The 27,966-nt window shown below is 40.8% G+C and overlaps 1 protein-coding gene across 1 annotated transcript; it reads right to left on the bottom strand.

The window, feature by feature from the left end:
- On the bottom strand, positions 1-27,931 carry LOC142935006 (acyl-coenzyme A thioesterase 11-like). Its single transcript, XM_076079067.1, has 17 exons — positions 26,361-27,931; positions 25,172-25,384; positions 24,832-24,901; positions 24,671-24,731; positions 22,380-22,484; positions 22,052-22,187; positions 20,383-20,474; positions 20,219-20,280; positions 20,008-20,127; positions 19,705-19,843; positions 8,722-8,777; positions 7,146-7,212; positions 3,669-3,752; positions 3,152-3,285; positions 819-986; positions 610-736; positions 1-516 (listed from the first exon to the last, which is right to left on the bottom strand). The coding sequence occupies exons 1-17, from the start codon at positions 26,512-26,514 to the stop codon at positions 277-279; spliced, it is 2,028 nt and encodes a 675-aa protein (XP_075935182.1). The 5' UTR covers positions 26,515-27,931; the 3' UTR covers positions 1-276.
- Positions 27,932-27,966: the final 35 nt, after the last annotated feature.

Here is a 27,966-nt window from a genome sequence, read left to right as displayed (position 1 = left end):
TGACACAGATTACAATGTTTTATTTGTGTCACAATAATGAACAATGAATTTAGAGTGAGCATTGACAGTTATTTCTTTACTCACTTTATTGTGATATTTAGATTGTATATTCTAATCTCTTTGTATAAAAAAAATCAACAAAGTATTCTTTTTTTAAATGTAAATATCACTTTTTGTTCACTGAGGACACTGACAGTGTTAATAGTACCATGTTGGATAAACAGCAGCAGGACCTCACTACGCTTGTAAACTGGCCTGGGGAGGACCACTGACTGACTACAGCTGGGTGCTGCGGAGGGCCACTGACAGATTGTCAGCTTCAATATCACAGGCAGGACCGTCTGTATTCGTGGCCTGGTATTGGCCCGTCTGCACCTCAGAGGCGGACTGCAGTCTGTTCCTGGTCAAGTATTGGCTGCAAGAGCAGAAGTTGTGGTAGAAAGAGGAAGAGAGGCCGGCGATATCTGTGGAGATGTAGGGAAGAACCTCTGGAGACGCCTGGTTATAGTAACTGATCTGGAAAAAGATACAAAAGAAAATGGTGAAGTTTGTTCAGATTATATGTAAATAAACACCTGTTTAATCAGCTATGATCACTATTGGTCTCACCAGTGACATGTTGTTTCTGGTCTCCAGTATGGTAAATCCAGCACACAGAACCTCTCCTCTGTTGTATCCTTCAGTGGGAGGGTAAGTGGGCAGGGACACTGAGCGCAGTGCGATGACGTATGGATCTCTGAGGAGGAAAAAAAACAAGAGACGACAGTTAGTCCTGAAGGTGTAGAGGTGTGTGACCTTTGACCTGTCATTCCACTGACCCGCTGCCACACGGCTTCCTCTTGGAAGCCAACAAGATGAAGTCCTGCAGAATCCCTTCTCCCTGATGGGCTGAAGTCTGGGAACCTACTGCACCGTGACTCACTGATGGGGTCACCACTCGATACAGGAAGTCATCATCGTCCACCTGGTGAATCAGCTCACATTTCCTGATTCCGGAAAAGACACAGAGAGATACCGCTGATGAGGATGTTGGTAGAAATGTAGTTTATTTGAAAAAAAATTTGAACTATATTGTTAAAGGAATAGTTCCACATTTTGGGAAATGCATTTATTCACATTATTGTTAAGAGTTAGATGAGAAGACTGATACCACTCTCATGTCGATACGATAAACAGCCAGAGGCCAGTTAGCTTAGCTTAGCATAAAGTCTGGAAATGAGGGAAAACTCTAGCCTGGCTGTATCCAAAAGTAACAAAATCCAGCTACCAGCACTTCTGAAGCTCACTAATTAACATGTTATATCTTGTTTGTTAAATCTGTGTAATGGTATTACAGGGGCTTTTGTCACAAACTATGACTTGGCCTGGCTCAGCCACCTCATGCTATTTTAACATTAGTATAGGAGAACATACCTCAACCCAAGCACTGAATATGCATAGAATACTTTTCACTACGGTTTATTACCTAAAACTTTAAAGGTGCTGTATTGACACGTGTTATTGGACTGTTTTTGTGACCTGTTTTACTATTTGGCCACACTCTAATAACTGTCAGCCAGAAACCAGAGTCTAGACTAAACTAAAAAAATAATGGTTAAATGTTCATCCCTTCGTGCACCGATTATGAACTGAATCAAAAAATACACTGTCTGGATTCTTCACTTCTTCAGGATCTTTTTCTGCAACAGTGTGTCTTTGTGAGATGTGACGTGGTAACTTATTGCATTTTAGACCACGTTAGGTTGCAGTGGTATGGAGTCAATCCCGCTGGTCTGGATTTTGCATTGAGAAACTTTTAAAAGCACTACAGGTTTGGGGTGAACTGTCCCTTAACGTGTTTGTTTAATAATACAAATAATAATAATAATAACAATTATAATAATAGTAATCAGTTTAGTGGCCTCTGACTACAGATTCCCACTGTAGAAAACAAAGGAAGAAGTTACTAATAATAAAATGGTGCCTACATGGCTTAGGTACATGGCTTCCTAATGAGTTTAAGGCAGTGGCGGGCCGTCAGGGCCTGCAAGGCCTTCTCTGCTGGCCTAAACAGAATCACAAAGCTATATCTATTTTATAATTCAATAATTTTTATTAAATACACTTCATGTATTATAATTTATAAAAATATTTTTCCCATTATCTTATTTTCTCATTGCACAGCTACTGTCTTCCTCAGTTGCTCTGCTTCCAGTGCAGCTTGTTTTAAGGAGAGCTTTTATCCAATCAGATTTCACCTCTGTGTCTCCAGGTAAGAACAGAGGCAGAGGCCTGCAGAGTCTCAAGTGCATCCAGTGCAGTTTAAGTGAATGGGGACGATATTGTTGATTGTCATAGTGTTCAACCAATCAGATCTTTAGTTTGACATGTTGGGCGTATTCTTTGACGTATCAGCACATTACATGCCGCTCAGTGTCCATGTGTAGCTCTGCCGCGAGGTGCAGAGTGTGCTGTGATTGGTCAGTGGGCGAGCACGTGACTATCGTGAAACGAGACTTAACAGCAGAGGCTGTCGGGTAGTGAATCACATCACGTGATGCAGCTCAGCCAATCAAATATGGGCATTCTGACTGAGTGAGATGTACCACACACCATGACACAGGGGGCTGAGACGAGGAAAGACATTGCAGAGCAGTACGTTCAACGTTCAAATTGTGAAAGTAAAATCCTATGATAATCTCTTCGGGTTGTCATTAAGGAATGATGGTGTATCTCACAACCAGACCAGCTGAGAACATTATATTTTCCTGAATTTAGGCTTTTGCATTTTCTAAATGCTCTAGCATTATTCAAACGACTCGTACCGAACGGTTTAATATGAAGATGTACATAGTTACAGCCTTAAAAATTAATAATAGCTGTGGCGCAATCATGTGGTTATAAGGTGGTATTTCAGCTGCAGGACAGCAGTGAAGGCCCAGGTATAAAATGCACGGCCCGCCACTGGTTTAAGGACATGTATTACTACTGCCCAGCACTGCCTTCATTACTTTTTAATCAAAAGTAACAGACATGTTTTACTGTCTCATGACTTCCCAACTCACCAAACCGGTGGTTAAATAGGTGCCCTTCATTTACTTTTTAGGCATGTACTGTGTGTGTGTGTGTGTGTGTGTGTGTGTGTGTGTGTGTGTGTGTGTTAAAGTATTACTGATAATGTATGTCCCAGCTCGGCCTGTTGCTCAGCTCAGCCAGCAGACAAAAAGCTCTGTGAGCAGGAACATCCACCTCTGACTCCACCCTGAAACTCAACGTGGACTTCTGCTCCATGGTGTAAAGACGAACCTGGGAGCAAATCATCACAGTAAACATCCAACTCCTCATGGTAATGGTAAATGGTCTTGTACTTGTACTTGTATCGCGCCTTTCTAGTCTTCCCACCATTCAAAAACATCATTACACATCAAAACATCATTACACTATTACTGTCATCATTCACCCATTCACACACTGATGGTAGCAGCTACCATGCAAGCTGCCACCTGCCCATCAGGACTGACTAATATTCATACCCATTCATACAGGGGGCAATTTGGGCTTAAGTGTCTTGCCCAAGGACACATAAACATGGACTAACGGAGCCGGGGATCGAACCACCGATCCTCTGAAGGAAGGAGAGGGAGAAAAAAAACTCTCATACGTAAAACACAAAACCTTTCAGCGGATACCTTGTCTTTCTCAGAGCTGAGTCGCCAGTTGTTTCTAGCAGCCAACATCTTCAGAGCAGAAACATTGTTATAGCTCAGATACACCTGGAAACACACACACACGCACACATATGTATAAGCAAACAAACACATAAGCATGCACACACTATTTCAATACTGGGCCTTATGCTACTCCTCTGGTGGTGCTCCGCTGAGCACGCACACAGTGACTATGAAAGGACAACATATTGTGACAGAATCACAAAATTCCACCAGCCTAGTTTACATATTAGTTTGGTAGTAGGGCGAAAGTAAATAGTTCAACGTTTCATTCATAATGTTGACATTCAAATACTTCTATAAAACATAATTGAACATGAATTAATTTGCATGTCCGTTTATGTGTTTAAAGTCGGTATGTGTGCCCAGTGGCAAATAAATATCAGGCTACACTAATATTTGTAGTATTATACTATTTGTAAAATGAGTTTCCAGTGGTGGCTGTGGAGGATTGATCCAAACATTTCCAAAAAGTGTTGTTAGGTCCAAAAGTCAAAATTGAAAGAAAGCAGATAGAAAAAATTCACATGTTTTTATCTCACAAAATATTGACTGCCAAGTTATATTCATTAAAGAAATGTAATAATCAATCAAGACTCATTTAAACATATATATCACATTTCATTGGAAAATTTCAGTAGAGCCTTCAATGTAAAACAATGACATTTGGTACAGAGGATTCATTTCTATCTTTGTTTTATGACATTTTCTGCCACAAGAGTTCATATTAGTTTTACAAGTCAGATCTAATTTACAATACTGCAAATCATTTTCCAACTATGACGTATTTTTTATGTTCCTCATTTTAGAGAGTGATCTCAATAGATCTTAATAGACTTTGTAAGGACGTAATAGCTATATGGAAGATTTCTAACGTCTAAGTAAAAACAAATCAAATGCAGAAATATTATTTTATGCATGGATTTACTGTCACAATTAAAAGAACAATATATGTAGCTTTTTGTCTTTAACAACTGAATAAACAGTTTTTCATTGTGATACAGATCTTTCATGACACATGTAAGAGTAACTGCACACTTAATTATGTTTCTTAAGCTGTAAACTAAATGATACGACTGTACTGTGATGAAATACATCGATGCTGGTGTTAATATTGACATTTCTTTCCAAATTTCCTGGTTGAAAATGGCTCAATCTACTGTCTACCATCTACTGTTTGAAATCAGCCCTATGGCTATATCTGAGACTGTTTGGGACTAATCTACATCATGACATAACAGAATATAACCCCCTGAAATCAGACCCCCCTCCTCATCTCTCCCCACAGGATCTATCGTTTTTGCTTCTTCATTATGTGTGTAGCATTACAATCACAGCAGAGCTCATTCCTTGGCATCTAGGAGACTACAGCTGGGAGGAGAGCAGACGGCCGCTCCACTAGGAGCTAGACCAGGGGTCACCAACCTTTTTGAAACTGAGAGCTACATCAAGGGTACCGAGCAGTACGAAGGGCTACTTGTTTGATACAAACTTCCTGAATAACAAAGTTGCACAGATCACCTTTAATAATAATAATACATGTGAAGAAACTGATCACATGTCAATGTTAATTATTCCTCACAATAATTGTTAACAATGATTGTGTATTTTGTTCAAAATCGCACCTGTTATATTGTTGTAAAAATGATCACTTCTAAAAAAAATTAGGAAATCATTAACTGTCATATCTTCACATCATGACTCGTTTGTACTAACGACTACCTTCGTAACATTTTTGAACAAATCATGAACTCTGTCCCATGTTTATACAAATTATCAGTTATGTAGAATAAAAAAAAAAAACTCTGACATTTTTAAATTAATCCTATTACATTAGTACTAATCACCACATTTTGGGAAATCTGGGTCAACTTTACATTGTGCAATGAAGCCTGCATGCCGGCCTGTAGTCTGTAGTCACCAGCTTTTTTTTGGGTACCTTTTTCTCTACGAAGAAACTAGTAAAAAGTCTCGTCTATAGCCGAGGGGGGGATCCAACCCTCCTAGGCACGCGAGCGTCTTTGGTCGCCTGTGTTCAAACCTCTAGTCTGGGCCTTTTCGATCGTACTGCGTTGCCTCGCCTCTACCCCCGCCACCCACGAGTTGTTGCCCCGCGGCCTGTTCCGAGGACTGACGTACCTGACGCCGGTGTGCGATCGTGGCGGGGGCGGCGCGTCCGGTGTCAACGGGAAGCGCCCGCCATTCGGAACCTGAAAACCTAGTGCGGTGCGGCGGCCTCTTCCTTTTAAAATCTACATGAATGCAAGCGTTTTTGATTAAAAAAGAACAGAAACTACAATTTTTAGACGGAGCTCCATGGGGACCTAGTGCTATTTTTAGAACATGCCTTGCGGGCGACTCACATGGTCCCCGCGGGCGACTAGGTGCCCGCGGGCACCGTATTGGCTACCTCTGAGCTAGACACTAGACACTGGACACTGGGTTAAGGTCCTACAGCCACAACGGTCCGTCTCCAAAGCTAGCGCCGTTCTCCTCCCGGCGGCGGTGAGTGAGGCGGAGGGACTACGGGGTGTAATTCTTGTCTCATTTGTGGTCTGATAAACAGTAAATCCATTCAACTCAGTGCCCCATGTCGCTATTTTCCAAGCCACTGCAGCTAGCTGTCATCAGCTCCCGCTGTAGTATTTGTCAACCAGGCTCAAAACAAGCCTTACCTAGTCTGTTGTAGGTCATCTTTTGACCTTTGTCGTGGCTCAAAAACTGACATCCATAGAAAAGTTTGGTCTCAATTTGAACCGGAGAATATGCAGATTAATTCCATACCTGATATGTTATGATCCACAAAAGTTAGGCACCATACGAGATGAATAAATCCCTGTTCTGTTGTTTCCTTCACTGCCATCTTGGCTGTAAGGGAGCCAAAGATGGACAACTGAGTGAGATTCACCTCTTCTTTGTTTGGGAGGAGAGATGCAGACACACCTGGTGGAGATCTGCACTCTACTGAGGAAACTTTTCTAATGTTCTATGTTGTGATTAGATTTTAATGTGGAATGGAAAATGAATTTGTAAAACAATTAGTTAAGTTATTTAGGACAAACAACATTTTCATTTCAATCACAAACAGAGAAATCAAAAGTTGCTAAATCTAGCGAGAAAGTCACTGACACCTTCGTTTGGGCCAAATGAAATGATCAGACAGATCTTTTTCTCTTCTTTGTCAGAGCATTTGATTTAATAAATGCTGAATTATAAAATAGATATAACTTTGTAATTCTGTTTAGGCCAGCAGAGAAGGCCTTGCAGGCCCTGACGGCCCACCACTGCCTAAACCTAACTAAGTGGTTTTGTTGACTAAACCTAACCAAGTGTTTCACCATCTTTTCCTAAACCTAACCAAGTATTTCACCGTCTTTTCCTAAACCTAACCAAGTATTTCACCATCTTTTCCTAAACCTAACTAGGTGGTTCTGTTACCTGGTTTCTGGGGTCCCAGGGCACAGACAAAGGGACCTCGCCCTGCTTGCGGGAAATGATGTACTTTCTGAAACAACAAAACAAGAGCAATTAGAAGAACTTTTGACAATGGTGCTGTAATGTCACAACTGGGTGATAACTCTATTTATCTAGATCTACTGAGACACTGTCTACTATGGGCTCAGAATGTCGTTTCTGACCACTAGTAGACCAATGTTGACATGTTTCATGCATGCCTTTAGCATGAGGGGAGGTGTGAAACACATTTCTACTCTCTGTAGAGGACTGTACTGCATGTTGACATTTCTGTAGATTGTGCTCTTTGCTGAAAAGTTCAATCCCTCTTGTTTGTAGTGAGTAGTGGTGTAACGGATCACGGATCGATCCGTGATCCGTTCGGATCAATTGAGTATTTTTTTTTTACAGTTTAATCATCACAGTGTGTAATAAAGTTCTACTGCTGCTGTTCCTTTTCAAGTAACAAGTCCCCGAATATCAATGCAGAGTGTCAGTGAACAGATATAAAGCAGTAGTGTGTTCACGTGAACGGAGCAGGTTAAAAGCATTTAACGTCGAAAGTCATGGCGAGCGGAGGAACTTGAGAAGCCCCCGGCATCATTTAAGTCGCAAGTTTGGGAGCATTTTGTCTTCCCTGTAACTTATAATGACGGATAAGGGTGGTGGACGAAACCGTTACGGTATGTAGGAATTATTTAAAGAGAAAGACATACGACAACGGCAATACATCGGCATGTCCACACATATGAAGAGACCATCCCGTCTGTCAGCGACGGGGGACACTCCGGTGTGGAAAACAAAGGATTTCAAAATCTGGTTAAAATGCTTGAGCCACTCTGTGAGAGTCACACAGACACACCTGGGGCAGGTGCCGACAGAAGCAGTAGAGTGGAAGCTAGACACGCCCAATAGTAATATCCCAGTCACCACAGAAAGGTCTACCCTCACTCCAGACAATGGAGATATTCTCATCTTTTTGAAAATAATGTCACAGTAATGGTAAACATTATTGTGTATTTGAATGACATAACCTGACAGGAAGTAAACATAGACCCAAGGTGTTGCCGAGCAGTTCAGTTCAGTTGAAACAGTGGAAGCTAGCTCACTGGCTGTTTCTTTCTTTCTTTCAATATTGATCAAAGGACGAGGGTATCAACATACCTCATGTTGCACTTAAACTTAACAGAATTGAGTATATTTGAATGTTTTATTTATTTATTTCATTTTGTTTCAAATTGGACATCTTCAATATTTTTGTTTTTATGCAAGACTATAGCCCAAAGTTCTTTTCTTTAAGTGTTCTTGAAGTTCTTTAATTAATAAATGGAAAGCAAAGTTATATTTGTCTCCTCCCCTTTACTTTGTTGATCCGAAAAATGATCCGAACCGTGACTCAAGAACCGTGATCCGAACTGAACCGTGAGGTTTGTGATCCGTTGCACCCCTAGTAGTGAGTGAAGTGAATATATCGTACAAACTGCATCACTTCTGACACACAGAAGTGGAATTAAAAGCTAAGAAAGTATGTGCTCTTCACAGCAATAGACTGATAGATTACCTGTCCAGTCTGATCTTCTTCCTGGCTATGGCCTCTTGAAACCTCCTCCCCCCTTCCTGTAAATGAAAGACAGAGAGAGACATAGTTCATCAAACACCTCAATTCAGCTATCCATCTTCTGCACCCTCCTCCAGGCAACTATTCCAGAATGTTGCTTGTATTAAAGATGCAATGTGTATGATTTGATATTGTTATATTATCGTCATAAAAAGGGTCACTTTCCAATTATTTGTCTTTCTTCCTATCACAGTGGCTGGTTCTCCTTACAGAAAGACGTTCTTCTTGGTATAACTGAAGGAGGAACATATTTTCTCACTAACAGTTGTAGCTGTACATGAGAAGAAAAGCATGTGTTTTCTACCATAAAGTAGTTCAACAGATTTTACTGACAAATACAGCCTGGGGTATAAATTATACCCCAATTTCTGATTGCCTTTGGCCTTGGGAACCAATATTGTACACGCGCGATATGACAAAAACAACTAGAAAATTCCTAAAGAAATTTTGACAGTGTGGCTTATACTGCCCGAAGATGTCGCAATATATAGCTACACACGCCGATGTTACCGGCAGTATCGTTGAGGTTTGATTGATATATCGCTTCTCTCTTTTCTGCATTTTAGATTCATACTCTTTGTTACGTGTTGTGTTTTCTCCCCTCCTGCCCTTCCTTTTTTTTCTCTCTCTCTCAGTTCTCCTAACAGATCAATTGGGTGATTGGATTCCACCTGTGGGGGCCAGTTGTCCTGATTGGTGATTGGCACCAGCGGCAGGCTGGCCAATCGGTGGAGGGAGAGCCACAGATAAAAGGCAGGAAGCCTCGGCGTTCAGGGGGACTTCATTTCACACTGTTTATGTCAATCCTGAGAAATGAACGTGTTAGTATTTGTGGTGAGAGGTTGCGGACAGTAGGTGAGTCTGGGGTACCCTGTACATTGGCACACACGTAGGATTTTCTGTGTCTAGATACACTAGGTTTATTGGTCGGTGCCTCATCTGTATTTGGGTTTTGGTCAAGCACATTTAGATGAGTTAGTAAGCCATTTTGTTTGTTGATTTCAGAGGTTAGTTAGTTAAGCCAAGTTCTGTTATCTTTGTTTCAATTGTTTGGCACGACCACGCCTGTCCCATCCTCTCCCAAATCTTGTGTTGAGACTCGCTCATCTTTCACTGTCAGTGAGCACAATAAATGTTGTTTATGGTATACGAGCTAGTTGGTTTTCATTTGTGTTATTTTGTGTTAGTCCCTAAATCCTTCCCCTGGACAACAGAGAAGGGACGTAACACTCTTGGATTGAATCTTGTATTCGTGATGGACAGTCCACAAATGGCTCCCGTCATTTCTGTACTGGACATAAACATCTTTGTTTGAGAAGCCTTTGGAAATTATGGGAGCTGACGCTCCCTTCATTTCTGTATTTAAGATATAAACCTTTGGTTGAGAAGCCTTTGGAAATCATGGGAGCTGACGCTCCCTTCATTTCTGTACGAGCCTCATTCTGAGCTTCATGTAAAGATACAGTTACTCTATGGGGCTTTTATTTTGAAAGGGTGGGACTGGGTGGGGGAGAGGAGCCATATTCATAATGTTTGACACACAAACAGAGGTTATTAAATGGCAGGCTTCATCACAAGCATTCCAGTTAGAATTCCCACTCTGGGGCTTTTATTTTGAAATGGGAGGAGGGGGGGGGTTCTCTAAAAATATTTAAGACCTGAATGACTGTATGACAGAGAGAGAGAGAGAGTGTAACTGGTTGCCATGGTGAGGAAGCACCTGGTGTTAGAGGCAGACTGATTACGAAACTTTACAGTAAACAGTGATTTTGAACAAAACCCCTTCCTCCTTTTAACAAAAAGTCTGAGTGCCAAAATATGGATACCGTGAGAAAGATAAGACTCTGCCAAACGCGCTGATGTGGTTTTTATATTTGTGGTGTTAAAAATGTGAGCTCCAGAGCAATAGACAAAACTGGTACTGTCTGCTTTCTTTGAGAAATGAGTGGTGAGATTTAACATGGAGTCTAATGGAGCAATTGGTTGGAGTTCATGTCGCTCTGCGGCTCTTTGAGCCAAATGTGTAAGTCTGTTGGATTCCACAGACACTTTACTGCGACCAGCACAACATTTCCAAGCTTTTTGGCCAAAATGGTGGATAAAGAGTAAAAATTGTGGGAGCTGGAGCAATTTGTTTGGAAAAATCACAGAATATTTTCCTGCTCCGCTCCACTCTAACAGTTATGCTCTCACTCTAGCTCTTAACAAGCTGTGCAATACACACCCATTATAAAATCTGAAACAGACCCAAAATTTTCCTGAAACTTAATCTGTGACTTCATGAAAACTGTGCTTGCTATCAAAATGTCCATTTGGCTCAATAAAGTGCAGCGTTTTGTCTATGTTTTAAACTTTGAATCATGTTTCTACGTTAATGTACGGCTCGTCAATATGGGCCCAAAGTTAAGTGTTTTTTTAGCTCTCTTCACACCCCCCTTCAAGTGAATGGAGAAATTTTGCTCAGTTTTTGGGGATTTTCGGGAATTTTCGGGAAAATCGCGAGGCGAATCTCTCCGGAAAATAGAATGCACACTATTCCCGATCAGGCCGCACGTTTTGATGTATTTTTCACACCGCTGTTGGCAACGCTGTGTGAGGAGAAGCGCGCCAAACTTCATTTTGCCCCGTTTTTCGGGGTTTTCCGTGAAAACCGCTGGGCGAATCTCTCCGAAAAATAGAATGCACACTATTCCCAATCAGGCCGCACGTTTTGATGTATTTTTCACGCCGCTCTCAAACTGTGGGGCGTGGGGCGTGGCAGTATTGCAGGTGGGAATGCAGAATTTTTTTATTTCAAGAACTTTATTCATACCTGCAAACTTGTCGCTTTTCGGCGAAATTCGCCGTTTTGAATCAAAATATATCATCCACGTGAATCGTGTAGATCAGTAGAGGGTTTTTGTGGGGGGAGGGGGTCAACTGGCCAGCCAGCGTTTCTCAGATTGGAGTGAGACGAGGAGAAAAGGTGATGTCGTGATCTTCACAATAAAACATCTCTGATGTGACGTGTCGAGTCTTGGCCAATCAGCGTTAAGATGTCTACACCGTCTTTCCCTCCGTTAGTTTAAGTTATGTTATGTCCCGTTACCATTCAGACTTGCTGGGTTAAGTTAACGTCCACTGCATGCGGAACTTCGTGGACTGTTAACGTTTGTCATTATCACGATTTAGGAGGAAAAAACGTAACGTGATGAAACATGAAGCCCCCCCGTGTTCCGGTTCAGTTCACGCAGTCACTCGTTAACGTTAAACCAGAACACCGGCGGATCTGGTTGCAGGTTGTTTGTTTTAACTCAAAGTAGAATGAAAGGCCCAGATACTGATGAGATGATGAGGTCAAAGAGCTTCAGGGAGAGGAGGCTGGTTGTAGCGCAGCTTGACGTAGGGCTGAGATGTGAGTGGAGCTGGGCCTGGATAAAGGTGGAGGTCTAAACAGACGTGAGTACAGCTTTCTGCTGTCACAGTATTTTAAATACATTGATAAGGCAGGGTATGCTAAATGTAGCTTCTGCTCCAAGGAGATAAAGTACAGCAACAAGGGCTCACATGCCCTCTCATCACACTGTACACACTGTTCACTGTAATGACCACAGCCAGTGTACTAACAGTCCCAACAGTCCCAACAGTCCCACGTGCTGTTAAATCACAGCTATTATTTTACTTTTAGAATGCTACATTTTAAAGCTCATATTTAAAATAAAATGCTCCAGATATGTGTGACACATATCTGGAGCATTTTGTTTAGTTTTGCACAGGTTGCAGTTTATTGTTATTATCTTAGAAAGATATTCAGTGCAAAACAGGTGAATTGCAGCCACAATAAGCTATTTTTTGTGGGCGGTGGGGCATGAACATTTTTCTTCCTCCAAAGTGGGGCGTGACAGAAAAAGTTTGAGAACCACTGGTCTAGTCAGTGGCTTAGAGTTAAAATACTTACTTAAGTGTCTACAAAGAGATAAATAAAAAGGGACCGTGTTATGCTGTGTTCACACCAAACATGACGCAAATTATTCGCACATGTTAATCGCGCCGCAGAGGGGGCGTGGCTTATCGCCCTGGAAGCCGTTCAACTGTTCGCCATCAACCATGGAAAAAATAACCTCTATTTCTGCTCAGTATTTGTTGTGGAAGTCCCAGATATCCCGTGAAACTAAACGCTGTCATGTCTGGGTTCATAACATAGTCCAGAGGAGCTCCGTGGATTGTCGAGCTCTATTCACAGTGACACCAGTGTGCCGTGAGAGATCGCCAGGTGTGCCGTTGGAAAATGTCCAATTTCACTTAATCGGTCCAAAAAACATCATTTAGTTGTCGCAAATAATTTGCCATTGTTGAGCGTCTGAGCCTGCAATATAGTGGCTGGCCTAGTAATGAAATACTCTTCCTTGCCAGTGGGTGGCAGTAGGTATCGCAATAATGACCGTGTTAATTTAAGATAGTAGAATTAAACTAGAAAATGCATTTCCTGCTGAAAATGCGTTGGAATGCTGAAAGCTGAAATGAATCTCAAAAGCATTGCTGAAAATAGATATCCAATTTAAAAAAAATTGCAAAAAGCTTAATAATTCAAAAAGTTGAAAGATTATAAATATGAAGTCATATGTAGCTGAAAGTATGAGAAGAAGAAGGCTTTGAAAGTTGAAGAAGTTTAACAGGATTTGAAGATTTTCTCCATAGAGATCCCATTCAAAAGAAAATTGCAAATAGCTTAATATTTCAAAGAATTTAAAGATTACAAATATGAAAATTCATATCACCCCTCTCCTGAAAGAGCTGAATATTTTGATATTCGAACGGTTTCGTAACGTTTAAATACAGTTAATCCATAGGGCTTTTATTTTGAAAGGGTGGGGCTGGGTGGGGGAGAGAGGAGGGGGAGACAGAATCAGAAAGTATGAAACACACATACAGAGGTTATTAAATGACAGGCTTCATCACAAGCATTCCAGTTAGAATTCACTCTGTGGGGCTTTTATTTTGAAATGGAGTGGGGGGAGGGGAGTCCTGTAAAAAGCTGTAAGACCTGAATGACTGTATGAGAGAGAGCGAGAGCGAGAGCGAGAGAGAGAGAGGCACGTGTGTGTTTATCAACATCACTAATTAGCTTGATCAGAAACACCTGTGTCCTTGCAGCCTTTTCATGGAGATAAAACAGGGAAACACCTCTCAAACAAATCCTCAAAACTCCCATAACCGTAGCTCCTATTGCTCCGATATTAATAAATGAGAGGAAGGATGAGTTGACGAACAGATCCTGTAAAAATTGTGTCTGTAGTGTAAAAAATGTGGCTGAACTGGCGATTTAGAAATGAGGTCCCGTGTTCTGTGGAAGATGTTTTTGAAGCAAAATTTAACATTGGTCTCTATGGAGCAGAAAGTTGGTTTTCCTCTCAATTACAGGCTTCTGTGCCAAATGTGTAAATCTGTGGGATTCCACAGTCATTTGTCTACGACAAGGACAAGATTAGCTACTTCTACATCCAGAAATTATGCATGAAGAGTGAAGATTGTGGACACAGTGGCAAAAGACAAATCTTTTTTTCACAAGAATCTCAAGCTGCTCTTCACTCTAGCGGTGACATCACGCACTCTAAGCTGCGCAATACACACCCATTATAAAGTCAGAAAAGGAGTGAAAAAATCATAAAAGTTAAAATGGGACAGTTCAAAAAGTGTAAAATATATTAAAATGCTGAATAAGGTGGCAATAGATCAGGGTTTTCTCAACATTTTAAAGTTGAAATGGTGTCTGTAGCTGAAAATATGAGGAAGTTGAAGGATTTTAAAGTTGAAGAAGTTTAAGAGGATTTGAACATTTTCTCCATTGAAATCCCATTCAAAATAAAAATTGCAAAAAGCTTAATAAATCATAAAGCATAAGAGATAGAAATATGAAAAGTCATAGCATAAATGTCATTAAAGAGCTGAACATTTTGATAGTTGAACGGTTTCTGTAGCTTAAAATATGAAGGAGCAGAAGAGGTGGGACGGAAGAAATATAATAACTAGAAAATGCATTTCCTGCTGAAAATGCGTTGGAATGCTGAAAGCTGAAATGAATCTCAAAAAATTGCTGAAAATAGATATCCAATTTAAAAAAAATTGCAAAAAGCTTAATTCAAAAAGTTGAAAGATTACAAATATGAAGTCATATGTAGCTGAAAGTATGAGAAGAAGAAGGCTTTGAAAGTTGAAGAAGTTTAACAGGATTTGAAGATTTTCTCCATAGAGATCCCATTCAAAAGAAAATTGCAAATAGCTTAATATTTCAAAGAATTTAATGATTACAAATGTGAAAATTCATATCACCCCTCTCCTGAAAGAGCTGAATATTTTGATATTCGAACGGTTTCTGTGGCTTAAAAAATGTCAACAGTAGTGATATTTGTAGTAGTACTAGAAGTTGTAGTTGTAGTAGAAGTATTATTAGTAGTAGAAGTATTACTGGCATTAGAATAAGTACTAGTAGTAGCAGTAGTGATATGTGTAGGAGTAGTATTAGTAGAAGTTGTAGTTGTAGTAGAAGTATCATTAGTAGTAGAAGTACCGTATTTTCCGCACTATAAGGCGCACTTAAAAGCCTTTAATTTTCTCAAAAAACGACAGTGCGCCTTGTAATCCGGAGCGCCTTATATATGGATCAATTGGTTAAGTGGTTGATCCATACTGGTTGTACACGGCGCTCTGTCAAAATGTTTCAGTACGACTGGTAAACTACAAAGCCGCACCGCGGTAAACACCGGTACTGTGCTTACTCCTAGTCCAACACCACTTGTGTGTGTATAAAGACCCCAAAATGGCACCTTTCAAGAGACACGCTTACGACGCTATTCTATTCTATGCGCCTTATAATCCGGTGCGCCCTATATATAAAAACAGTTCTAAAATAGGCCATTCATTGAAGGTGCGCCTTATAATCCGGTGCGCTTTATAGTGCGGAAAATACGGTATTAGTAATTCGAAGAAGTAGTAGTATCAGTAGTCATAGTAATAGCTGTAGTAGTGGTCGTAGTATTTAATATAACAGTAGTAGCAGTAGTATTTGTAGTAATAGTAAATGCAGTATTTGAAGTAGCAGTAATAGCAGTAGTAGTAGTACTAGTAGCAGTCGTACTAATAGCTGTAGTAGTATTAGTACTGGTAGTAGCAGCAATAGCAGTAGTAGCAGTTGTAGTATAAGTAATAGTAGTGGTAGTAATAATATTGATGGTGGCAGTAATAGCAGTAGCAGTAGTAGTAATAGTAGCAACAGCAAAAGTTGAAGTAGTAGTAGGAGCAGTAGTAATACTATAAATATTAGCAGCAGTAGTAGTAGTTGTCACAGTATTAGTAAGAGCATTCATTATTTCAACAAAAAAGCCTAATTTTGAGCTTAACGTATAGTTAATCCATGAGGCTTTTATTTTGAAAGGGTGGGGCTGGGTGGGGGAGAGAGGAGACATAATCGTAATGTTTGACACATAAACAGTTTATTAAATGACGGGCTTCACCACAAGCATTTCAGTTAGAATTCACTCTTTGGGGCTTCTATTTTGAAATCGAGTGTGTGCGGGGGGGGGGGGGGAGAGGATGCAGAATCGTAATGTTAGATAAACATAAACAGGTTATTAAATGACAGGCTTCATCACAAGCATTTCAGTTAGAATTCATTTTGTGGGGCCTTTACTTTAAAATGGGGTGTGTGTGTGTGTGGGGGGGGGGGGTCCTCTTAAAATCTCTAAGACCTGAATGACTGTATGAGAGAGAGACACAGAGAGAGAGAGAGAGAGAGGATGAGTGAGTGAGTGAGTGAGTGAGTGAGAGAGAGAGAGAGAGAGAGAGAGAGGCTCTGATCTCTCTGGCAATCATTCTCATTTGGAGATTGTTCTATGTTTTATCATTTACAGCTTACATGACTATTGTCCTGCTCTGCCATGTCTTTCCTCGTCTCTCCCTCTTGTGTCGCGGTGTGTGTAAATGTCACTCGAATCAGGAAACTTATCAGAATACCCATATTTGATTGGCTGGGCTGCATCACGTATATCTGTAAATCATGTGTGTGCGGCTTTTATTTTAAAATGGGGGGGGTCCTCTAAAAGTCTCTAAGACCTGAATGACTGTATGAGAGACCCACACAGAGAGAGAGAGACACACAGACACACACACACAGAGAGAGGGGGAGGAGTGTATCTGCGTGTGCCAGTGCCTCTCTGTGTTTATCAACATCACTAATGAGCTTAATCAGAAACACCTGTGTCCTTGCAGCCTTTTCATGGAGATAAAACAGGGAAACACCTCTCAAACAAATCCTCAACTCCCATAACCGTAGCTCCTATTGCTCCGATATTAATCAATGAGAGGAAGGATGAGTTGAAGAACAGATCCTGTAAAAATTGTGTCTGTAGTGTAAAAAATGTGGCTGAACTGGCGATCTAGAAATGGGGTACCGTGTTCTGTGGAAGATGTTTTTGAAGCAAAATTTAACATTGGTCTCTATGGAGCAGAAAGTTGGTTTTCCTCTCAATTACAGGCTTCTGTGTCAAATGTGTAAATCTGTGGGATTCCACAGTCATTTGTCTACGACAAGGACAAGATTAGCTACTTCTACATCCAGAAATTATGCATGAAGAGTGAAGATTGTGGACACAGTGGCAAAAGACAAATCTTTTTTTCACAAGAATCTCAAGCTGCTCTTCACTCTAGCGGTGACATCACGCACTCTAAGCTGCGCAATACACACCCATTATAAAGTCAGAAAAGGGCTGAAAAATCATAAAAGTTAAATTGCTGCAGTTCAAAAAGTGTAAAAGATATTAAAATGCTGAATAAGGTGGCAATAGATCAGGGTTTTCTCAACATTTTAAAGTTGAAATGGTGTCTGTAGCTGAAAATATGAGGAAGTTGAAGGATTTGAAAGTTGAAGAAGTTGAAGAGGATTTGAACATTTTCTCCATAGAAACCCATTCAAAAACAAATGTGTAAAAAGCTTAATAATTCAAAAAGTTTAAAGATTAGAAATATGAAAAGTCATAGCACACGTGTCCTTAATGAGCTGAACATTTTGATATTTGAACGGTTTCTGTAGCTTAAAAAATGTGGAAGGAGATAAGTAGCAAAAAACGTACGGAAGAAATAGAAGTTGAGTGAAGTTGAATAAAGAGAAACAGGATAACAATAGTTGGAATGCTTAACAGCATTCCAACAATAAAGATTCGAAGAACAATAGTTGGAATGCTTAACAGCATTCCAACAATAAAGATTCGAAGAACAATAGTTGGAATGCTTAACAGCATTCCAACAATGATGCGCGGGAGAGGTTGTAGTGAAGAACGGCAATGGAGAAATATTTCAAAAAGAAAACTGTAGACTCTGATCTGGGCCCTGGTCAACCTTCTGACCCAGATGAAAAGCCCAGTACGAGTGGTGGTACAAAAAAACTGTGAGCTCGAGGCAATACAGCGAAAGCTATCTTTCGTTGGGATTCACTTTCACTGGGGATCCGACTGCACCGACTCCGTTATGCTTGGTGTGTGGGGAAAAACTATCAAACAGTGCCATGGTCCCAAGCAAGCTGAAACGTCATCTCCAGATGAAACACCCGTCACTCAACAACAAGAACAGGGACTATTTTGTTCGACTGCGCTCACAAACTGAGAAACAGGTAACTTTTATGAGGAAAACCACAAATGTGTCTGAGAAAGCTCTCAAAGCTAGCTACTTAGTAGCTGAACTGGTAGCCAAATCAAAAAGCCCACACACTGTGGCAGAGACATTAATACTACCTGCCTGCAAAGCCATTGTGAACGTGATGCTCGGCCCTGACGCGGTTAACGAAGTAGCTAAAGTCCCGCTCTCAGATAACACAATTGCCAGACGTATTGGTGACATGTCTGCAGACATTGAAAGTGTTGTTTTGGAAAAGATACGCATCAGTGGGAAATTTGCACTGCAACTTGATGAGTCTACGGACATCAGTGGACATGCCCAACTCTTGGCCAATGTGCGTTTTGTGGATGGAGACGCCATCAGAGACAACTTCCTATTTTGCAAGGCATTGCCAGAAAAAACAACAGGAGAGGAAATTTTTCGGGTCACATCAGAATATCTTGAACAAGGAGGACTTCAGTGGGAAAACTGCACGAGTGTCTGCACTGATGGAGCAGCAGCCATGGTCGGGCGCATCAAAGGCTTCGTTAGCAGAGTGAAAGAGAGACACCCAGATGTTCTTGTTACGCACTGTTTTTTGCACCGCGAGGCGCTCGTTGCTAAGACTTTACCAGCAGACCTAGCTCCTGTGTTGAATGATGTCATGCGCATGGTTAACTTTGTAAAGACAAGACCTCTGAAAAGCCGCATATTTGCATCTTTATGTGAGGAAATGGGAGCGGAGCATAACGCCCTATTGCTCCACACAGAAGTCCGATGGTTGTCGCGCGGCAAAGTGCTGGCCCGTGTGTATGAGCTTTTTCATTGTTTTTACCATATGGTTTACACACACATACATTTAGACACATAGTTTGGTCCGGTCTCTACTGATATGAGGTATCATAGAGCTCTGGGTGAACACAGACGGCTACAGTATTTATTTCTTGATTCAACAACGGCAGGACGTCAGTGATGACAGAAGAAACATCTCAACGCTGATAGGCTATCGCGCCGCAGCGTCACGCAATTTTTTCGCCGAAGTTGAAAAATTTCAACTCACGCGTTTGGGGCACAAGGCTGTGTTTTTGCTAAGTGGCCCTGGCATTAGCACAGTATTACACTGTGAGGTGTCCTCATTTAGAAAATAACTGGGTGACGTTCTTTGCCTCCATCTGATTGGTAGCAGATGGCCATGCAACTATGCCTTTTTTTTAAAACATGGAGGATAATTATTTCTGTACCACCTTTCTCAATAATAATCTTAATGTGTTCATCAGCAGCTCATTCTGTTGGCTGACTCACCAAGGGTTCGGGTCGTATCCGTGGTAACGTACATGGCTTCCTGTGGGTGTCGAGCACCTCGAAGGTCATGAAGGCAGAGTTTATGTGTCGGTTAGGCCCTTCCTCCTGGTCGGCTTCTGCTCGCACCCCCACCTCCATGCTGCAGCACACAAAGAATCATTCTTTTTGTTTCATTTCTACTTATGTACCTATTTTTCTCTGCTGTACCCTTCTAACACTGAGCTGTCAGCATGGCCTGCTTTCTCACAAATCAGTCAAGTTCTTTCTTATCTGATCTTTATGGGTGATTCTGGACACTGATACCTGTTTTTGAAGGCGTTGTTGACTATAGCCCTCAGCAGCAGTCTGTCTCCCACCTGAGAAGGCCCTCTGAAGGTGAACATGTCGATGGTCCGCAGAGTTGGGTGAGCCTGAGAGAGACGACTGCACATAAGAAAAACAATGACAGAGACCGTTATATCTGTAACCCTGGTGCATTCAAATAAAGCATTTTCAAATGTGTGTGAGATTGTACCTGGCAGCAATTGTAGCTACATTCACCATCCAGGCCATGATCTGTCCTCCAAATGTATTCACCTGGTATTCAGACAAATGGAAATGATGACACAGACAACTTACCCCTAAAGACTTTGATGAAGTGCATGAGCTGGCGGACAGAACAATAAATCAATAAAGAACCTGGTGGTTAGCATGTGGTGGTAGAACCAGTTCAACACTCTCCACCTTGGTCTTCTCTGCTGCCACTGCACTGCCTACTGCCCAGCTGTCAGCTGAAACACACACACACACACACACACACACACACACACACACACACACACACACACACACACATATATATGAAAGTTAATGCAAGTAGGAAATGGTTGGTGTTTTCTAAATATGTTTAACAATCTCATGTCTCACTGTCTGTGGCCCTCAACCCCACTGGTTCCCACTGAAGATGTAGAAATTTAAGGGTGCAGTGTCTGGCCATGAACTAACATGATCAACAGAATGTGACGAGAGTAGTGTTGATGTCAAAGACGTCCATGTATTGTGTTGCAGAGATATCTGCTGAAATGAGCATGCTAACCAGCTAGCCGCGGTCCATCCTGTCCTGTACCACATTCACCTTGAGATGTGAGAGTCTGTCATGAGAGGCTACTTTCTACATTATTTAAGAATTAAATTCCTCAATTTCCCAATAATGATTGTGTAAATATTAGTGCTGGGCAACGATTACAATTTTGAATCGCATGATTTTTTTGCGATTAATTAATTCCAAACAAAAACACTTTAAAAATTCTAAATAAATAATTTAAATGAATCATTTATTGTTTTGGTATTTTGGTCAGACGCATATGCAATGCTGATTACCGTAATATGTGTGGTATTTGTTATAAATGTACGTTGGTACATAGAGGGTGATAAGAAGATGTACCTGGAGGGACTTAGGACCCAGGGGAATGTAGGTGAAGGAAACAGGAAGAGACGGAAGAGACACCACACAAACAGCTGTTCACTGCTTGCTGCCGGCCTGCCGGTTCTTGTGTTAAAAATGTCCGCTTAATAATTTAAAAAAAACTGTGTTAACGCGCAAAATAATAATTGTCGGCGTTAATTAATTAATGCGTTAACGCGATAATAGCGCGTTAACTTGCCCAGCACTAGTAAATATAGAATAAAAGACCAAAAGCACCATTATAATCACCACCAGTAAAAAGCCAATAGCTGATACCCCTCCCCCACACAAAAAGGGAAAAAAACTATTGATCTGAATAAACAATCTGTGGCTCTATTACAGACAAAGAAACTGCTGAACTGAACATCTAAGTCAAAGTAGTAATACCTAAATACATGAATTTGGATCACTGAACATCAAACTAAGAAAGTCATAAATAGGCCTATTTAAATATAGAGCCTATATAAATCTGGAAGATAACACCAAACTCACAGTAATTGATCTGGAACTGAGCCTCAAACCAACCATAAAATCATCTAGATGAGAGGCACTTTATTTTTTGTAAGAAGAGAGAAGTGAAAGTTTCTCACGCCACATCAGCTGGTTATATTATGATTTACCACTTTTACAAAACATTAATGTTGGTGCATATTCCCGGGTTAACTTTTGTGGTGATAAATAAACCAAACAGGATTTAGATTATTATCAGAATTTATTAGAGGAAGATCTTTTCTGCAAAAGTTGACCTCAGCGGGCCTTGACCCCGCGACTCCCCCCGCGACTCATTGACTTCAGCTCCTCGATGTACGAACGTTGCAACCAATCTCTTCTTCACTTCCCTGGAGTCACCGCAGTGTCCGCTTTATCAGATGAAACTGCTACAGCAGTGTGCATCAAACCTACCCTGCAGGACGGACCCATGGGAGAGTAGATCTTTGATGATGTCATCGTGTAGCATCCTGACCCTCCGTCTCTCAGCGGCCACGCTGTATTCCACCTGCTCTTTCTCAGTGTGGGGTACGATGGGCTTCAAGATCACCTGTGATAGATGTCAGTAAATGTGTCTCCTTAGTGTCAGGAAGCCTTAAACAATACCTACACACACACACACACACACACACACACACAGATGCAGACTGATCAATTTCAACATCGCCCAAGCATATCACACACTTTCTTAAAAAGCCAGAATTGTCATTAAAAAATGATTTCCACACAGCACACGCCTTACCTTTTGTCCTGTGTTTTTGCGCTGGGTAACAAAGGTGGCATAGGCGTGACAAACCCTCCAATGCCGATCCAGGAACAGGTCCTCACAGCTCACCTGTACCCCCACCTGGGAGGGAATGCATCAGGGATACTCTATGGTCAAACTCTTTGACAGCTGACTTCAGGTAGGTTACAGCTAGCAGTAGTCATTTAGTGAAGGCTTATATATAAATATATTGGCAAGCGAATCAGTTGAACAAGGAACAAAAAAAACTCCCCCGGTGTGTAATGACCTTTATTCTGGAAAATGCACAGACCTCACGTTGACCAGATTTCCTCGGGACTATTCCTTTGGTAGAGAGTAGTTCTTTTTTATTTATTGTGTAGAAAAGTGAGTACAAAAGCCAAGAAATTATACAAAGTAAGACAGGGACGAATGCAAAGGGGACATAAGGACACTGAGGAAAATAACAGGTTGAGAGGCGGAGGTCAGCTAAATGTATATAAGTGTGTGTGTGTGTGTGTGTGTCTGTGTGTGTTTGTATGTGCGTGTGTGTTTATATGTGTGTGTATGTTTGTATGCGTGTGTGTATGCGTGTTTGTATGTGTGTGTGTGTATGCGTTTCTGTCCATCTATGTGTGCTCCGTTTGATGAGGTGAGTCGATTGAGGTTAGGTAGTAATATGGGATATATTTCAATCTACACATTAATACACAAATACAGCACATGTACAAAAATTCCATATATCCATATATATTGTGTGTGTGTGTGTATATATATATATTAGTGCTGGGCAAGTTAACGCGTTATTATCGCGTTAACGCATTAATTAATTAACGCCGACAATTATATTATAATTTTAACACAAGAACCAGGCAGCAAGCAGTGAACAGCTGTGTTTGTGTGGAGTCACTTCCTCCCCCCCCCCCGGTCCAGAACCCTTCCTACACTCCGTCACCGTCATTCGCTCGTCTCACAAAAACAAACACACACACACGCGAGCGCGATCGTCTCGTTACAGGATCAAACGTGACTGTTACGAAGTGGAGCTTCTAGTGAGGACCAAGACACGTCTTGTTTGAACGGAATACTTTACTGTCTGAACTGCAGTATTACAGTGAACACAACGCGCTCTTGCACCCGACATGTGGTTTTCTATGTATCAACATTGTTAGCGTCAAGAACACGTACCATTCTACTTCCTGTCTCTTCAAAGTAAAAGTACTTCCGTTTTCATGCTCTTCACAATAAAAGTAAATCATGCAATCAAACAATTTACAACAGTGACAATATTAAAATACATAGTCGAGTTTTTAAAGTGTTTTTGTTTGTAATAAGTATAATAAGCATCATTTAGTTATCACTACTGAGAATTTAACAAACATAAAAAAGAAGTAGATAGGTTTGCAGTTTTCAAGGTGTATATTTAAATTGCATCTATTACACACATGAAAATAAAGTTGTGAACACCGGCTGAATATCTATTATCAGAATCATTATAACTGTATAACTGCTACTGTGTAAAGGGAATACTGCTGTTAAAAAGCACCTTATTTGTTTAAAGTGTTTGCAAACCAAATATTATTGCACTTTTGTTCATATAGCAGTACTTTTAAAATAAAAGTGCGCAATACCCTACTTTTGAATTCATTATTGAATTTTGCGCTTAACAATGCGATTAATCGCAAAAGAATCATGCGATTAATCGCGATTAAAAATTGTAATCGTTGCCCAGCACTAATATATACACATATAGTAGAGAGTAGTTCTGAGGGCTGTTCACTGTGAGGTCTGTTTATTATCCTGAGTAACCATGGCACTGATTCTGTTGCTAAATGTTTTCGCCACCACAAACAATATTTCATTGACCTCCGTTGTATTGTGGTGGCAGCGGAAAAACCAGCAACAGATCATTTAAAAGCTGAAGAAATCAAATCAATTTATCTACATGGCTAAATACAATTACTGTAAATTATCATATAAAAGCAGGTGTTAAAATACAAACAAATAAAGGTCAGTCGCTAAGGAAGGCAGGGTAAAAATGGGGGGGGGGGGGTGGAACTACTGACTAGGAAGTCAGGAAGGGGCTTAATATAAGGGCCATAAGTATTTCATAAGTCTCTCTGCTACATAGGTAAATAAAGGCTACAATTTGACGGTTACGGTACTGTAATCTGGCGTAATTCCAAATCCAATAGAATATTTAACTAAATCTAATTGATTTTGTTTATTCTAAGTGTATTGCATTTGAAACATTGGGTGTATTGGTATGAATGTGAAGTAACAGAAATGCTAGAATATACTGATCTGACCTCCATGCTGGTGTTAAAGGCTCTGTTGACCTTTGCCTTGATGTTCACCACCTGGCCCACACTGAACACAGAGACAGAGAGGAAGAATGCTGTTAACTGTATACACACACACACCAGCAATGCAGACGGACCCACGTCTCTGTACACATTCTTCCTGTTACCTGATGGTATGTTCAAAGTGGATGTCATCCATGGAGGCGGTGACGCAGGGACACCCGGCATGCCGCTCAGCTGCCCATGTGAAACAAAACATACGTCCTCATGTCCTGTTTGGCTAGTTACGACATAGCGTGGACACTCACAGATGAAATCAACACACACCACATGACTAATATTCACTGAATCTCTCACACACACACACACACACACACACACACACACACACACACACACACACACACACACACACACACACACACACACACACACACACACACACACACACACACACACACACACACACACACACACACACACACACACACACACACACACACACACACACACACACACACGAGTCTATCCATTTGAGCAGCTGACCCACGCTCAGCTCCTGTTGATGGTTGCTGTGACAGGGCATCACTATCTGACTCATTTTCACCTCTGTCGGGTTGACCCTCCCTTCTCCTTCTCCTTCTCCTTCTTCGTCTTCCTCCTCCTCCTCCTCCTCTGCTTTCTCCAGATGACCTGACACTCTGGAACTCATCTTCAAAGCTGAGGGGAGAAACGTTTCTTAGGATGAATTCAATTTTCAGTTTTTTTTGGTCAGTTGTCTTGGGCAGTTTCAAGAAAAAGAATACCAAATACCAAAGTAATCAATATGCATCTCCGTGCTCCATCTATACACCTGTAGATGACTCAAAGATAAGTCTAAATGTGGCTAAAAACATTAACATTGTTGATAATGCATGATTGTCATAAAATACCACATTGTATTGATAACCAGTGAACTTGGCAATGAACATCCCAAAGGTTTCCAACTTCACCAAATGTTTTAGCTCATTTTAATGATTTACAATCACTCGTTTAACAAGATGTCAGCCTGTAGCAGCACGGACAGATTATGAGACAATGTGGTGTAAGAAGATTGCAGAAAAATATGAAAGCATAAAAGTATAACTATTACCACATGTAACCTGTTTGATTTAAAAAAGTATAACCATTAAACATATAACCTGTTTTATTTCATGATAGAAGTGATTAAACATATAACCTGTTTTATTTCATAATATAAGTGATTAAACATATAAACTGCATTATATAAAATAGTCACTCAAAATTTATATAATCCTTCCAGGATCAAACCAGTTATATTCTGTATCTAACCTAGAAACAGGAGGACTCATGTATGAGTGACGCATGAAATAGGGGAGGTACCATCCTCATCCACCTTAAGAGGAGCCAGCAGAGCAGAGAGAGGCTGGGATTTTCCAGTGTAGGGTCTGGATTATACTTCTTTAACAAGAGGAATAGGCTTAAAGGTCTTGCGCCCTTAGGGGTGACTAGAAGACATTTCTGCTATCAGAAGACAGTATGAAAAAAAGAAAAAAGAAAAAAACTCACAGCGAGAGCTGACTGAGAGCCTGTTAACAGCAGGATTGTCAGCATTAGCTCTTGTAGCACTGAGATTGTTTCATTGAATTGAAATTGTTGTATGTGATTGTTGTGAGAAAACTTTAATAAAACTTACCATTTGTAAGTGGCTGAAACCAAACTAAAGACTCTGGGTCTTCAGAACAATTTAACCCTCTTCCCCTGTCCGTTAACCGTGTGATACACAGGTGACGACTGAATCTACCAGAGGAGCTTACGGTAAGTTCCCTGTGTGAAGACTTGGCAGTCATAAATGTTGTGTCCTGTTGTGCCACAGTCCTGACACCTGACTGACGCTTGCCACAGACTAGCCACTGCGGTGCCACAAGGAGGATCTCGGCCTTGCTGCATTCACGAGCCCATTTCTCCAGACCATAATTCCTGCTTTGTTAAAGAAACAAAAGTCCAAACAGAGAATCAAATGTCCAAAGCACCCGCTGTTCATCTGACAACAGACGGACGAACGTCACGGACTAAACAAAGCTAGCTGACTGTAATGACACATTAGCTCACTACTGAATGGAGATGAAGAGCCATGTTCTTCAGACACAAAGCTACCCGACTGTAACAACACATTACCTCACTACTGAATGGAGATGAAGAGCAATGTTCTTCAGACATGTCCCCTTGAGAGTGTCACCAGCGAGGATTTGGCATTTCTGCTTTCTTGCTCTATTGAAGACGTACCAAACCGTGGCTCCACTGTATTGTATTGAACCGAACCGAGAATTTTGTGAACCGTTACAACCCTAGAATATATTAACGTATGTGTCTTGAATTAATTAATTTGAACATTTCTCATTTTGTCTTTATACCAGGAACATCTGGGGTTTTTTCGGGGAGTTTTTCTTTTTTTTTGGGAAGCAACGGTCACTACACAGGCAATGTCCTCAATCCATGACACATCAGGTCAATGATGGCCACATCGTTCACTGCAACAGCTTCCTGTTCAATGACTCATTTTCAACTGACGTCCCTTTCTTCAGAAACTGACCCAACAGACATCCAACAAACTTAGATACAAAATAAATTGAATTGAAGTTAAACTTAGGTTGAAGGTGACTGTTGGTTGACATATAACGTCAGTACTGCATGGTGGATCAATGCACCACATACCCTTATCAAATCTCAATGGAGTCTGCTTAGAACCACAGGTATGCCAGCCACAGGGATCTAGAAGTGTCGCCTGTTCCGAGAGTTTAAATGGGAACATTGCAGGAGCTAAGTAGCCTCAACACCTGTAGAGTGAGAGGTTTAGAAGTCTGGTTCTAGCTAGATATAACGTTACGTTACATCTAGCTAGATATTACGTAACGTTACACATTTTGTAAAGGTTGGCATTAAACGACATGACATGTTAACGTTACTTTACCTTTAACTTTTATTCCGTAAAATGGAAGCTTTGCCTGTGTAACTGCTAGTACAGGCGACAAGAGACCTGCTAATTTAGTCACATAACGTTACTGCATATCTAATCATTTATTCTTTAACTATAACAACGAATCAAAAACCTTCCACAGTCTAATTTATGCTAGATTATATATAGTTTAAGTAACGATATCTAACGTATATGCTAAAGCTACAAACGTCCCTGGTTATTAGGGTAAACACGGACTAAAATGAAAGTTTAACAGTTCAACTTTGACATGTTAGCTTACTTTACAGTGCACGTACCTGACAGCCACATGTAGAAGTGTCGAAGC

Source organism: Anarhichas minor, unplaced genomic scaffold (assembly GCF_050575085.1).
Source record: "Anarhichas minor isolate MPS153535 unplaced genomic scaffold, ASM5057508v1 ptg000006l, whole genome shotgun sequence".
NCBI lineage: Eukaryota > Metazoa > Chordata > Actinopteri > Perciformes > Anarhichadidae > Anarhichas > Anarhichas minor.
The sequence above is the reverse complement of the archived record's forward strand: the minus strand, read 5'-3'. Positions and strand labels throughout refer to the sequence as shown.